Here is a 13,456-nt window from a genome sequence, read left to right on the forward strand (position 1 = left end):
ACTTCCTGTCTCTCTGTCTCTCTCTGTCTCTCTGGTGAGCACACGTGCCCTATAGCAAAAATCTCTCTTAAGAAAAAATATCTTGAGTATAAAGAACCAGCCAAAGGTTCCACTTGCCACCCTGGGAAAGGCCCAAAGTATTCAGGGAGAATAGGAGATGTCCCAATGTGTTCCTTTAAAGTCACCCATCGAGAAAGAGTCAAGTCTCCTAAACTGCACATAGTGTAAGAGCACGTCGGGCCCTGTGCTGTGCGGCTTCACACCAGAGTTCACAGGGGGTCACATGCACGTCGGGCCCTGTGCTGCGCGGTTTCACACCAGAGTTCACGGGGGGTCACATGCACGTCGGGCCCTGTGCTGCGCGGTTTCACACCAGAGTTCACGGGAGGTCACATTCCAGACAGGACCGGGTTCAAGTCCATTTCGCACTCACACATTAAGTGTTACATAGACTAAAACTTTGTCATTACGCTACATTTTTCTAGGATGTTCTTGTAGCTCTATCACTGATGTTCTTAAAATTATTATGCATATTTGGAACCAGCAGGTGGCATGATGGTTAAGGCACTGGATTCTCACATGGCCAACCATGGTTCGAGTCTTGGACCTGGTGGCTTGCTTTGTTACTTTATCTCTCTCTCTCTCTCTCTGTTGAGTGAATGTGCCCTGTAGCAAATTAAAATAATAATAAATAACAATAAATAAATAATTATTTGAAAATGATTTGGTATATTCGTATGTATTTTAAGAAAACTATAACTGATCAAATATTAATAGTGCATTCTAAAATACGTTTTATTTCTTAGAACTTATTGCACAACTAGTAAGAGTGCTTGGGGCAGTATGATGTGGTGACTAAGAGCATGAGTTTGGAGCCAGGACATCCTGGATTTTCTGGGCTCAGCAATGTGCTAGCTGTATGACACTAGATAAGTCAGTTACCCACCTGAGCCTGAATTGTCTCATCTGTAGCATTCTAATAACAGTAGCACACACAAACAGTCTTGCTGAGAGGACAGAATAGTAAAGCACTTGGCATAGGGCCTGATACATGATAAAATAGCAAGTGGCTTGGGGGTTAAGGCACCAGACTCCCAGATGGCTTACAGGATTCAAGTCTCAGACCCAGCAACTTGAAAATCACGTTGGGCATGTGTGCTTATACCCCCAGAATCCCAGGAGGAGGAGGGATTGCAGCATAGCCACCCCCAGGGGTGATTTCTCACTTTACTTCTCACAGTCTCTTTCTGTCTCTCCCTTGACTGCATGCTCCCTATGACAAAAAACTAAAACAAAACATTACATATCATGTTAGTTGTGTTTATCATTATTGCTCAATATTGTTATTTCTTATCATTGTGGGACATTTGAAGGGCAATGAATGAAGGTTTAGGGAAATAAAATCATAAAGATGTGGCTGTAACCAAGAAGAAGAAAATCTCCACCCTTCGAAGCAGTGGTTCTCAAAGTGAGACTCCCAGGTCAATACCCTCAGCCTGCCCTGGGCACATGGTAGACACTCAGAGGTGGGGCCTCCCCTCAGGCCTCCTGACTCAAGCTCTGGTTTCTAACAAACTGGCCAAACGATTCTGCTGTGCTAAAGTCAGAGAAACAGCATCGTCATGGTGCTTCTTAGATCTGGCTGACACTGGCGTCATCTCAGGATTTGAAAAACCTAACCATGCCAGGGTCCTACCCTCAGAAATTCTTATTTAGTAAGTTTAGATGGGGTCTCAGCCTCAGTGCCTCGGGAAAGCTTCCAGGTAGGATTACTGTAGGGTCAAACCCGAGGGCACTGCCCAGTCCATCCTATTATCAAGTAAACTGGTGTTTCCAGGGGCAAGACCTAGGTATCCATATGTTATTGGGTCATTGGAAAAGTCATCTTGAGTTTTTGCATGCAGAAAATATGTCATGACTTTTTGTATGACCCTATATATGTGTGTGCATATATATTTCTTCTTCTTTTTTTTTTTTTGAGAGGTTTTTACTATAGGGCATGTGCGCTTGCCAGAAAGACAGAGAGAGACAGAAAGTGAGAAATCACCCCCCCAGGAGGAATGGCCATGCCACAATCCCTTCTCCTCCATTCTCCTCTCAAGATCTTGGGCATGAACGCACACAAACCTGGCATGAGTTTAAGCCACCGGGTCTGGGACTTGAACCTCAGTCAACTACATGGGAGTCCAGCGGTATAGCCATGACACCAACTGCTGCTCCCAACCCAATATATTTTTATGACTCATTACTCATTGAGTGTTAGAAACCTGTGAGTCCTCTTGCAATGCCACCTGTGGCCGGCATCCTGGTAAAAAAATGAAGACCCAAAGATTAGAAATCCTGTGACAGCCATTACATTTTACAGCCTCTGCCTGTCTTTGTTTACTGATTCTTCCTTCTGCTTCCTCTGATGTTCCATTCATTCATTTATTCAGCAAATGCTTTCCGGTAGTTTCTCTTGTACCCTGCAGGAAGCAAACTAGGTTCCAGTCTTCATGGATCTTAGCCTGGACTGTGGACGCATCTCTTACCATTTCTGACCATTTCTGTGAGGTTCCCAAAGTCCACCGCGAACCAAAAACCTCAGAAGAGCTTGTCTATAAGCTTTAGACTCCTTCATGAAGTGGTGATTTCAATTTCAGGTGATCCTGGGCCACCAGCAGATGTGGATGCCTGCCCCCGAATCCCTGGGCTTCCCGGGGTGCCGGGCCCAAGAGGGCCAGAAGGAGCCATGGGGCTCCCTGGAATGAGAGGCCTCCCAGGAGCAGGTAGAGACCGCACTCTTTTCCTTATTTGCACTGTATATTGCTGAAATGAAATTCTCAGTATTCTATTATGTAGTTGTTGTGTAGAGCCTCAGCCATACTAAGGACGAGGGGACGGAAATTTTCTTTCCCTTATGTGTTTTTCCTGTATTGAGCCAAAGCCATAACCATATGCTAACCAGACCCACATCTCTTCTGTTTACATTAGCGCCCATGCAACTATTGTATACAGCTGGCCAGCTGTGGATGTGGGGTTCTGAAAGCTCTTAGCAGCACAGAGTACTCAATGGATAGTACACGGTGACTGTTAACTTGATTTTGAACTGAGGGCATTTGAACTGGGTCTTGGTGGAGCAGAAACAGAGCCTATGACAAGGGAGAAGATGTGTCACTTAGAGGAGGGACAGGAGAAGGGACGAGAGTCGCTCTAAACTCTGGCAGTGACTGCATTGTCCATGTCCTCGATCTGAGCACTGCTCATTTTCAGAGTGTCAGGGTTCTTCTTTAAGGATTTAAACAAAATCATTCTTTTAGAAAGTATCCTTTAAAGAAAAAGTATGCTTTTGAAAAGTTATGAAAAATGCATATTATGAAACAATTATGCATTTCAGAATGTTTTGCACCAAAATAAACTTATACTTTAATAGTAATTTCCATAATTTTTTAGAACTATTTATCTAATGTTATTTATTATTATTATTTTTAATTTGCTGCAGGGCACACATGTTCACCAGAGAGAGTGAGAGAGAGAGAGACAAAAATGAGAGAGAGAGAGAAAGTAAGCCATCAGGTCCAGGACTTGAACCGCAGTCTTTCATATGGGAGTTCAGTGCCTTAACCACCAGTCACAGTCAGTCAATGGTGTCAACTGAGAATGATTTAACTTCTTTTCCATCTGCCAGCTCCACTTTGTTTTTTTTTTCCTTTTTTTTTAGAGAGAGAGAGAAATTTTTGCTATAGGGCACATATGCTTGCTGAGAGAAAGAGAGAGATGGAGAGACGGAAAGCAAGAAATCACCCCCACCACAGGGGTATGGTCATGCCACAATTCCTTCTCCTGCATTCTCCTCTCAGGGTTTTGAGTACACACACATGTGCATGCACCTGGTATGAGTTTTAAGCCACTGGTTCGGGATTTGAACCATGGTCGACTATGTGGGAGTTCAGTGATGTAACCATTACACCATCTCCTGGTCCCCCATGATCCTTTCAAAGTCCTCTTGTCTCCCCACCACACTGGTTAATTTATAAAGACATTAGGGAGTCCAGGGCTAACGTAACTAGTCTCTTCAATCCAGTAGGAAGTGACTCTAAGTTTAAAAATCCTGTGAGCAAATTATCCAAAGGGGAAGCGTGAGACTTCTCATTTCCCCATTGCCTGTTGTGTTTGGGGCTCTTTCTGGTTCAGAGTCAAAGGAATTTGAAGCAGAGGTGAATTCTGGATCACCTCTTATGCTGTGGCTCCCCATACCCAAGACGCTAAGCGTCCACGAGACGTCCCTTTCCAATAGAGTCTGAGCAGATCTTGGGTAATGGCCAAAACAAGCCTGGAGCCCTCCTCAGAGTACTATGTTGTTTCTGTTTGTATGTTTCTGTTGTTTGTATCTGCCATACCGCATCTGTGTGTGTGCACAAAGTTAATTGGGTGTCAGTGGTATCGACTGAGAATTATTCAGCTTCTTTTCTTCGGCACTCATTGCACGGATAAACTCCGTCGGCCAGTGTCTTAGTCCAGTTGTAGTGATGCTGACACATCTGAGACTGGCCGATTTAGAAGTTTGTTTGCAAAGTTCATGATTCTGGTGGCTGGAAGCTCCAAAGGCATCACAAGGTGGTGGAAGGCAGACCTTCCAGCAGAGCAGCGTGTGGTCTGTATCTATGTGGCTCTCTCTCCTGGTCTCATTTCCTCTGCTTATCAACCTGCCAGAACTCAATCATCGGGGGACGCCTACCTGACTGACATTATCACACCCAAAGGCTCCTCCTTGGACCTGACATGAAATTCTGGGGAATATGCAAACCATAACAGTTGGTAGAACTGGTCACTTCAGCTCATTTGAAAACCGGGCTCCCTTTAGCCAGTGGGTAGCATGGTGGTTAAGGCACTGGCTCCCACATGGCCAACTCTGTGACTCGAACATCTGGTTGCTTGAACATCATGCCAGGTTCATGTACTTGTGTGTCCAAAATCCTGGGAGGAGAATGGAGGAGAAGGGAGTGTGATGTGGCCGTCCCCTTCAGGGAGTGATTTTCTCACTTTCCCTCTCTCTCCAGTGAGCACGTGTGCCCTATGGCAAAAATACAAAAGGAAACAAAAACAAAAACAAAAACAAAAGGCTCCCTTGTTATGTATATATTTGCCATATGAAGGACTAGATCTCCTTAACTTCTTTTTAAGGTTTTTGCCATAGGGCACATGTGCTCGCTGAAGAGAGAGACAGAGACAGAGAGAGAGAGAAAGTGAGAAATCGCTCCCCAGGGAGGATCGCCACGCCACAATCCCTTCTCCTCTATTCTCCTCCTAGATTTGGGGCACACTGGCACACATGCTCAGTGGGATCTTCAAGGTTTCAGATTCGTACCATGATCAGCCATATGATCCTTAGCCACCATGCCATCTGCTGGCCTCGGTTCCCTTAACTGCAAAAAAAAAAAAAAAAAAAAAAACAACTTTCAAGTAGGAGACATGACCATAGTGGGGTTCTGCAAATTCAATTCAGTAAATGATTCCAGAATCTCTCTACTTTGTGGTGTTAGTAGGTGTTGATTGTGGGTGATATAAAGATGAATACGGGACCAGCAGTTAGCGTAATGGCTATGTCGCTGGACTCCCATGTAGTCAACCGCGGTTCACGTCCCGAACCCGGTGGCTTAAAACTCACGCTGAGTGTGTGTGTGTGTACATGCCCAAGATCCCGCGAGAATGGAGGAGAAGGGATTGTGGCGTGGCCATCCCCCCTGGGGGGTGATTTCTCGCTTTCTGTCTCTGTCGGGGCGATTTCTTATTTTCTGTCTCTCTCTGTCTGGTGAGCACACGCGCCCTATGGCAAAAACCTCTCAAAAAAAAAAATGAATAAGATGTGTTTTCTTTTTCCAGAGTCATAATCTCATGGCTGAGATAGCCAGAAGAACAAAAGTGACTTAAAGTAATAGTGAATTTTAATTTGCATTTTGAAAGAGTTGTAAAGCAAGGTCATTAGAAGAATAAGATTGGGGAAGGTTAATTCTGGTCTGGAGGATTGCAGGACTACCAAGGCCTCACACAAGCTGGCTTTGGAACAGAGTTTACGGAAAGAATTGCCCAATAGGGAAATAGCAGGAGCATACAGGCAGGTTGGCTGGATGGCTGATAAGTAGGGGCCAGCTTCATCCTCTAATTTAGGTGTGATCCAAGAATCAGCAGCAACTCGGGCCCCATCCCAGACCAACTGAGTCAGACCCTGCATTTAAAGATAGCCATTGTTGGGGCCAGCAGTTAGTGTAATGGCTATGTCGCTGGACTCCCACATAGTCGACCGCGGTTCAAGTCCCAGACCCAGTGGCTTAAACTCACGCTGGGCGCGTGTGTGTGCGTGCCCAAGATCCCGAGAGGAGAATGGAGGAGAAGGGATTGTGGCGTGGCCATCCACTCTGGGGGGTGATTTCTTGCTTTCTGTCTCTCTGTCTCTCTCTCTGTCTGTCTGGCGAGCGCACACGTCCTATAGCAAAAACTTCTCCAAAAAAGAAAAAAAGATAGCCATTGTATGTCCCTGCTTAATGTATACCAACTGTCTGCACTCTAGAGCAGAAAGTAGAAGAATGGAAGGTAGAATAGCAGGGAGGCCAACTGTAGAGGTGGTATAGGAGTGGGTGAGTAAAAGAGTGGAAAGGAGGGAGAAAAAACCAAAACACTTAATAGGCATCTGTTGATGATAGTGTATATGGTAATGTCTTTGACTTGACTAACGTGCATCGCATTCACGTGGGAAAAACCATGTTGTACACTGTAAAGACATTTAGTGATTAAATATAAAATATAAATAAAAGTTCATTTTTAAAAATTCCCAGGATTTTTTAAATATACATTCAAGTTTGAAAAGCCCTAACTATCTTATATGAATGGTGTCCATACAAGATTCAGCTAGGGCCAGCCACCATGCGGTGGCGAAGGCAACTGGATCCTACGTGGTCAGCTGTATGGGCAGAGTCCAGGATCTGGTGGCTTGAAAGACATGCCGGGCATGTGTGTGCGTGTGCCCGAAGCCCTGAAAGAAGGAGGAATGGAGAAGACGGGATTGCGGTGTGACCATTCCCCATGAGGGGTGCTTTGTCACTGTCTCTGTCTCTCTCTGACAGGCACATACACTCTCTGGTCATTAGAAATAAATAAAAAGCCAGCAGCTCAAAGTAATACATTCTCTAGTGACGCAGATCTAGCCCTTGGTTAAAGTCACCTGGAGGAGCTTGAGAAAATACTGGTGCCTGGGCTTCATTCTAGACCTGCTGAATGTGGAGGGCGCGGGGCTCTCGTGTGTCAGTGTTCCTGAGTGTCCACAGACGACTGGGCAGACGGCCGGGTGGAGACAGCCCAGCGTCAGCACTGAGACAGATGGGCGGCTGGGCTCTCTCACTGAAGTGGCTTTGGAAAAGGAAGGAAGTAGCTGAGAAGGGAACAACCAGATGGGTGCGGTACACGCTGACTTACTATCTTGGGCAAGTGCGAGATTCACTCTCCATAGGTGGTAGACTCTGAAAGAGGGTTGGTCTACTGGGAATTCCTCTTGGCCTGGGGTGGGATGGGCTTACCCACCTGCAGCAGCCATAGGAGGGCTTTCTCTGGCCTCCTGTAACTTCTCCTTATTGGTTTGTTGATGTCACCAACCTTCTCTGCTGGCAACGGGGGCACTAAAGGCCAACTGTGGGCTATAAAATGTGATCGTTCGCTGTTCATTTTAGAAGAGGCTCAGTCCTTCTGGCAAATCGTCACCCTCTCTTCCTGCATAAGGAAGGAGTGGGCCATCAGGGTGGCCTGTGGTACTCGCGGCTCAGCCTTCCTGAGGCTCCTCTGTGCCTTGGCATACATACACTCACTCCCGAGCCATGGCTTTCCTTGGGGGTCCCATTTTCTGATATGAGCCTCTAGCTTCCTGTTACGAAGGATCTCTCTTCCCCCACAATGTTTTCCTTGGTCCCTTTCCCTTTCTATGCCACTGGCCACCTTGGCTGTATGGCCTACGCTGACCAGTTACTAAAGGGCCCGAGGTGACCCTAACCTGGGTTATGTGCAGTGCTTGCTGGGTTTTATTCTTTTCTGAAGGTGACTCTGTTAGTCAGGTCCAAGGGGCTGCCTATGTCACTCTCAAGGCTGGTTGTGAAGAAGTAACTGCCACTAGAAAGAACAACCTCCACTTAAAATGCCATTGGTGGGACCAGCAGTTAGCGTAATGGCTGTCACTGGACTCCCATGTAGTCGACCGCAGTTCATGTCCCAGACCCGGTGGCTTAAAACTCACAACGGGCGCTTGTGTGTGCGTGCCCAAGATCCCAAGAGGAGAATGTAGGAGAAGGGATTGCGATGTGGCCATCCCCCCGAGGGGTGATTTCTCACTTTCTGTCTCTCTATCTCTCTCTGTCTGCCTGGCGAGCGCACAAGCCCTATAGCAAAAACCTCTCCAAAAAAAAAAAAATGCCATTAGTACCTTCCTGTTTTCCCTTCTAAACCTTCTCTTTCATTACTAAGCTGATTTTGCAACCAAGAGTTGCTGCTGAGAGCCTACAAAGGGAAAAACCAACATCTGGCTTGTCCCTGCCCAGTGGGAGTGGTTCACAGCCACGCTCAGCCTAACTCTGTCTGTCAGGAGTCCTCCGCTGCGGACGCCGAACACTTCCCAGCTCACAGAGCCCTTTGATCTACAGTTTCTCCTTCCAGGGTGATGCTCAAAGGCTCAGGCTTCCCAGAGTGAACACGAAGGTGGTTTCCATTTTTGCTTTGAACTGTTCCTGCCTAATGGACGTACCTGCAGCCTGTTAGGGCTCTGTTTATCTTCAAGTCAATACTTGACACTCTCAGAGGAGGTAATCCATCCCACATCGGAGGGCTTGTCAGATGTAGTTTGATTCCTTAAAGCAAGTTCTAAGTATAGAGCCGGAGTAGTGGAAAGCCCTGGGCAGAGAGCTCAGGTTAACCAAAGCCTCTCTTCCTGCCTCTCAAGAAACACCATCCACCTGATGGTTTCTCTCGTCTGACCCTAAAGGGAGCAAAGCCTACATGAAACAGCTGGAGCGGGGCCTCTTCCCAGAACAAGTGATCTCACTGTCCGCCTGCACATCTACAGGAATGTGCCGCCAGGCCCCTGAGAGAGGGACGTCTAAACCCATAAGCCGATAAACCCGCAAGGGCTGTCGGCACTCGGGCGGCCCTGGCTAGCTGCAATGTTGGAACCGTCCTGTCGGGTGGGACAGATAAAGGAATGTTCCGAGCCCACAGCCGGGTCCCTGTTCCTGCCGACATCACTGATACTTCTCGGAAGCTGGTGGAAAGAGATGTGCCAGCTAGCACCCAGCAGCACCGTCTGCGAAGACGAGGTTTCTGCCCAGTTACTAGGACGCAGAGTGCTCCTCCCACCCAGGAGAGCTGTGTCCTTTCCCACTGCCTTCGTGGCAACCATGGGACTGTGGGCTGTGGTCCAGGCAAAGCCAGCACCCCAGAAGAATCCATTCCAATCCAAGGGCACGAAGCCTGAGGGCGGCACATTGAACACCCACACTGAATGCAGGCGGACCAGCTCAGGGCTCTGAGGGGAAGACTGGCTGGTTGTGGGGACAGAAGGGAGGGCGCTCTCAGGCCGGTGATAATAGAATGGAGCTTCACAAGCAGTGAGGGACATGCAGTTCAGGTGGCTGTAAGAGGTGAGCTGTGTGCAGGTGAGCGAAGCAAAGTGAGACACGTGCCCCAGTATCTGAGCCCCTGTATCTGTTCTAAGCCCTCCAGAGCCTCGCCATTCTCTTCAAGAACACATAAAACTCCTACAACTCTTCCTTTTCTTCTTTCAGGGCCAATTTCTTACAACTCAAACACTAGCCCCCGCCCCCCCATTCCTTAACCCCCGTGGGCACCACACCCCCTTCCTCCTCCAAGCATTCCTACGCTGTTCTCTCTGCCCACGCGCCTTTCCCTTGAGCTGTCAGTCCTGTCTCAACCTCAAAGTCACCCTCTCTGGAGTCTTCTCTGTGAGACCCCAAGGCAGAGTTGGTGTCCTTCCCCCGTCCCCTGGAGCTGTTTCTTCTAGAGTCCTTGAGTCACATCTGGGTCACCACTGGTGTATGTCCCTGCCTGTTTACTCTGTACATCCCCTTAAAACAGAGGTTGGACCTGTTTTCTGTGAAGATTCAGAGTAAGCATTTTTTCGATTCAGAGCCAGATGACCCCTGTCGTGACTGCATCCTTGGCGTGCAGCGAGGAAGCTGGCACCAAGAGCATACGTGAATGTGCTCCAGTGTTAACTGCAGAGCAAAACTGGCTGTGCGTGACCCACCGGAAACATGCTTCCAGACACTGGCAGATGTCCCCTAGGGGGCAGGACCACCTGATGTTGTGAACCGTTGTGTAGGGAGAGGTGTGGAAGGAGATGGGAGATGGTACCATTTGTCTAGGGGAGTCATTTAGTAAAGGGAAAAAAGGTCCCTTATTACTAAAGTGCAAAAACATAAGCACATTAAAAGATACAATGGCTGAATAGCTTTTCGGTTTTGTTTCTGCACTTTTTTCTTTTTTCTTTCCTTTTTCTTGCTTTGCTATAGGGTGCTTATACATACTGGAGAGAAAGAAAAAGAAAAAGTGAGAAAGCACTCCCCTCGCCAAGGAGGGTGGCCACACAACTGTTCTCCTCCATTCTCCTCTCAGGGTTTTGGGCACATGCACACATGTACCCAGTGTGTTTTTCAAGCCACTGGGTCTAGGACTAAAACCACGCAGTGGGCCACGTGGGATCCAGCTGCCTTAACCACCATGCCGTGGCTGGCACTCTGCACATACGTTTAAAAAGAGATCATCCTATGCCTACTCTTTGGCAAACTGCTCTTGTTGACGTGCTATGACAGCTGTGTCATCAGTTTTCCTAGAATATCATTCCTAGTGGCTGCAGAATATTGCCTTATGTGATTGTGTACTGTAATTTAGTCAGCTACCACATTCACCAATGATTGTCTTGGTGTCAGCTGCTCTACTAGAAATAAATTAATCCAGGGGGCCAGTAGGTGGTGTGGTGGTTAAGGCACTGGACTCCCATTTGCCCGACCACAGTTTGAGTCCTGGACTTGGTGACTTGAAAACCATGCCAGGTACATATGCACGTATGCCCCAAATCCAGAGAGGTGGGGATTTCTCACTGTCCCTCTCACTGTCTCACTGTCTCTCTCCAGAGAGCACATGCACCATAAGGCAAAAACCTAAAAGGAAAAAGTGAGCATTTAATAATAATAATAGTAATCTGGAAAAAAAATGAAAAGCTACTGGATGATGAAATGGGGATTTGAATGTCTCTGTCTTGACTGATATGCATGGTGTTCCTTCTAGGAAAAGAAATGTAATACACTGTAAAGTTACATGTGATTCAATGTAATATAGGCAAGATTATGATGATAATAAAAAAATTTTTAAAAAGACCCTCAAGAATCAGTGTGGCTGCTGCCAAGGCACCTAACGGAGCACAGCCGAGTTCCGTAGCTTGGCAAGAGGTGAGGGATGGTGGCTGATGGGACAGATTCTGCCCTCACCGCACGGCACCTCTCCTCTTCCCTGGCCATGTTGACTGGCTCCGGGACTTTCCTGAACTTGTTTCCCCACTGAAAGAAGTTGCACAAGAGTTCCTGGTTACATAGCTGACAGGAAGACTGACCTGGATAATCCATGTGAAGGGGGTAATGTGGTACCTAGCACGTTGTAGATGCTAAAGGTATTTATAAAAACTGACAGGGCAAGCAGGTAGCATGGAAGTTAAGGCAGCTGAACCTCACGTGGCTCACTCCGTAGTTCCAGTTCTCAGTTTCAAGACCTGGCTGCTTGAAGCCACGCTGGGCACATGTGTGTGTGTGTCCAGAATTCCCGAGAGGAGAGAGGAAGACAGGGGATTTCAGTGATTTCTCGGGAGTGATTTCTCCCTTTCTCTCTTTTTCTCTCTCTCTCTGGCAAGTGCACACACACCCTATAGTCAAATAAGTAAATAAACAGACAAATAAATAAATATTGCTGCTCTTTAGCTTAAGTGGTTAGAGAAGCTGGGTTCCACGTGGCTGACTGGCCGCAATTCAAAATCAGCCGTAGCAGCTTGAAAAACACCGGTGCAGTATGCGTGCATGCTAAAACCTTGGCAGACGGAAAATGAGGGACAAAGGATTCCAGTGTAACCACGCCCCTTTGGGAGGGCCCTTTTTTTCCTGTCCGTCTGTGCCTCTCTGACAATTTTTTAAAAATTGCTGCTCTTGCTCCAATTTAACGTGACCCCCAACTGAATCCTAATAAATGCCGTTCATTCTCCCACCCAGGCCTTAAAAATATCATTATTAGAGTAATAGTTCATTATAAAAACCGCAGGTTTATTGAGTGTTTGTTATTTTGGCTTTTTTTTTTTTTTTTTTGAGCAAAGGTACAAGGATATAAAAAATATGAGAAAACCCTTTCTCTCAATGCTTCCGTGGTTTGGCTTCAAATCTGCCCAACCCTTTACTGATTCATTGACTTCATTAGGCTACTTACCTGACCTCTCGGATCCTCAGTTTCCAAAGTGCAAAGTAGAGACAGTATAATCCCAACGTCATGGGAAGACTAGCCATGCTGCTATGGTCTAGTCCAGGATGAAGCCCGGGCTGGGACACAGTATGTATGTGGCAAATGATAGCAGGTGCCCTGACTGTTCCCACCACCATTGCCATGAACTTCTGTGCAGGCTGCAAAGGAGAGCCGGGGCAGGATGGCAGAAGGGGCGAGGATGGTGTCCCTGGGTCTCCTGGGCCTCCTGGGCACAAAGGTGACATGGGAGAAGCTGGCTGTCCTGGAGCACCAGGTAAGGAACTCCTGTTTCTTGTCTTTCTCTGACTGAGATCTGAGAACAGTAGATAAGATCTCTGACCTTGCAAGCAGCTATAAACTGGAACCAATGGAAAATATTTGTCTTAGATACCAACTTACCAGGTTGGTGAGCAAAAGCAATGAGGGCCCTGTAGGATGCATCTCCCATGTTCTAACTGATGATCAACCATCCTAAAAACTAGTCAAGACTTCATATCCCATCCAGAATTTTCCTGAATCAACCTAAAGGCTCAGTCAGTTCAGTTGTTCACTCTTCAAAGTCATGAAGGGCCTGTCGTCCTGGCTTGCTGTGTGGGCTTCCGTGGGAGGCACCTGCTGAAGGTCTTGGAGATGGCGCGTGTGTTCTCACACTCTACTACTGGCCAAATTGCTTGGCCTCTGACTTTTCTGAGTTCACCTTATCCAGTCATTCAGCCATCATTTATATAGAATATGGGGCTTATTTTTAAGAAAAAAACATTTGGGAGGTGGTGTTAGGCATGGGGAGAGATTTGACTCTTCAAAACAGAACTCTGAAATAGAATGCATTAAGTAGGCACAGGGGTCCCAAAGATGGTAAGTCGCAGTCTCATCTCTGGGAAGTATCTGGGAAAGAGCGATAAGTTAGAGATGAGGAGGAAGGAGG

The 13,456-nt window shown here is 47.0% G+C and overlaps 1 protein-coding gene across 1 annotated transcript in view; it reads left to right on the forward strand.

Moving 5' to 3' along the window:
* Positions 1-13,456, forward strand: part of COL4A4 (collagen type IV alpha 4 chain) — a 159,164-nt gene that overhangs the window by 137,995 nt on the left and 7,713 nt on the right. The window contains exons 44-45 of the mRNA XM_006141956.3: positions 2,643-2,768; positions 12,689-12,805. Coding sequence (XP_006142018.1) covers positions 2,643-2,768; positions 12,689-12,805 — 243 coding nt within the window. The remainder of the gene's footprint in view (positions 1-2,642; positions 2,769-12,688; positions 12,806-13,456) is intronic.

Source organism: Tupaia chinensis, unplaced genomic scaffold (genome assembly GCF_000334495.1).
Source record: "Tupaia chinensis unplaced genomic scaffold, TupChi_1.0 Scaffold000066_1, whole genome shotgun sequence".
Taxonomy (NCBI): Eukaryota; Metazoa; Chordata; class Mammalia; order Scandentia; family Tupaiidae; genus Tupaia; species Tupaia belangeri.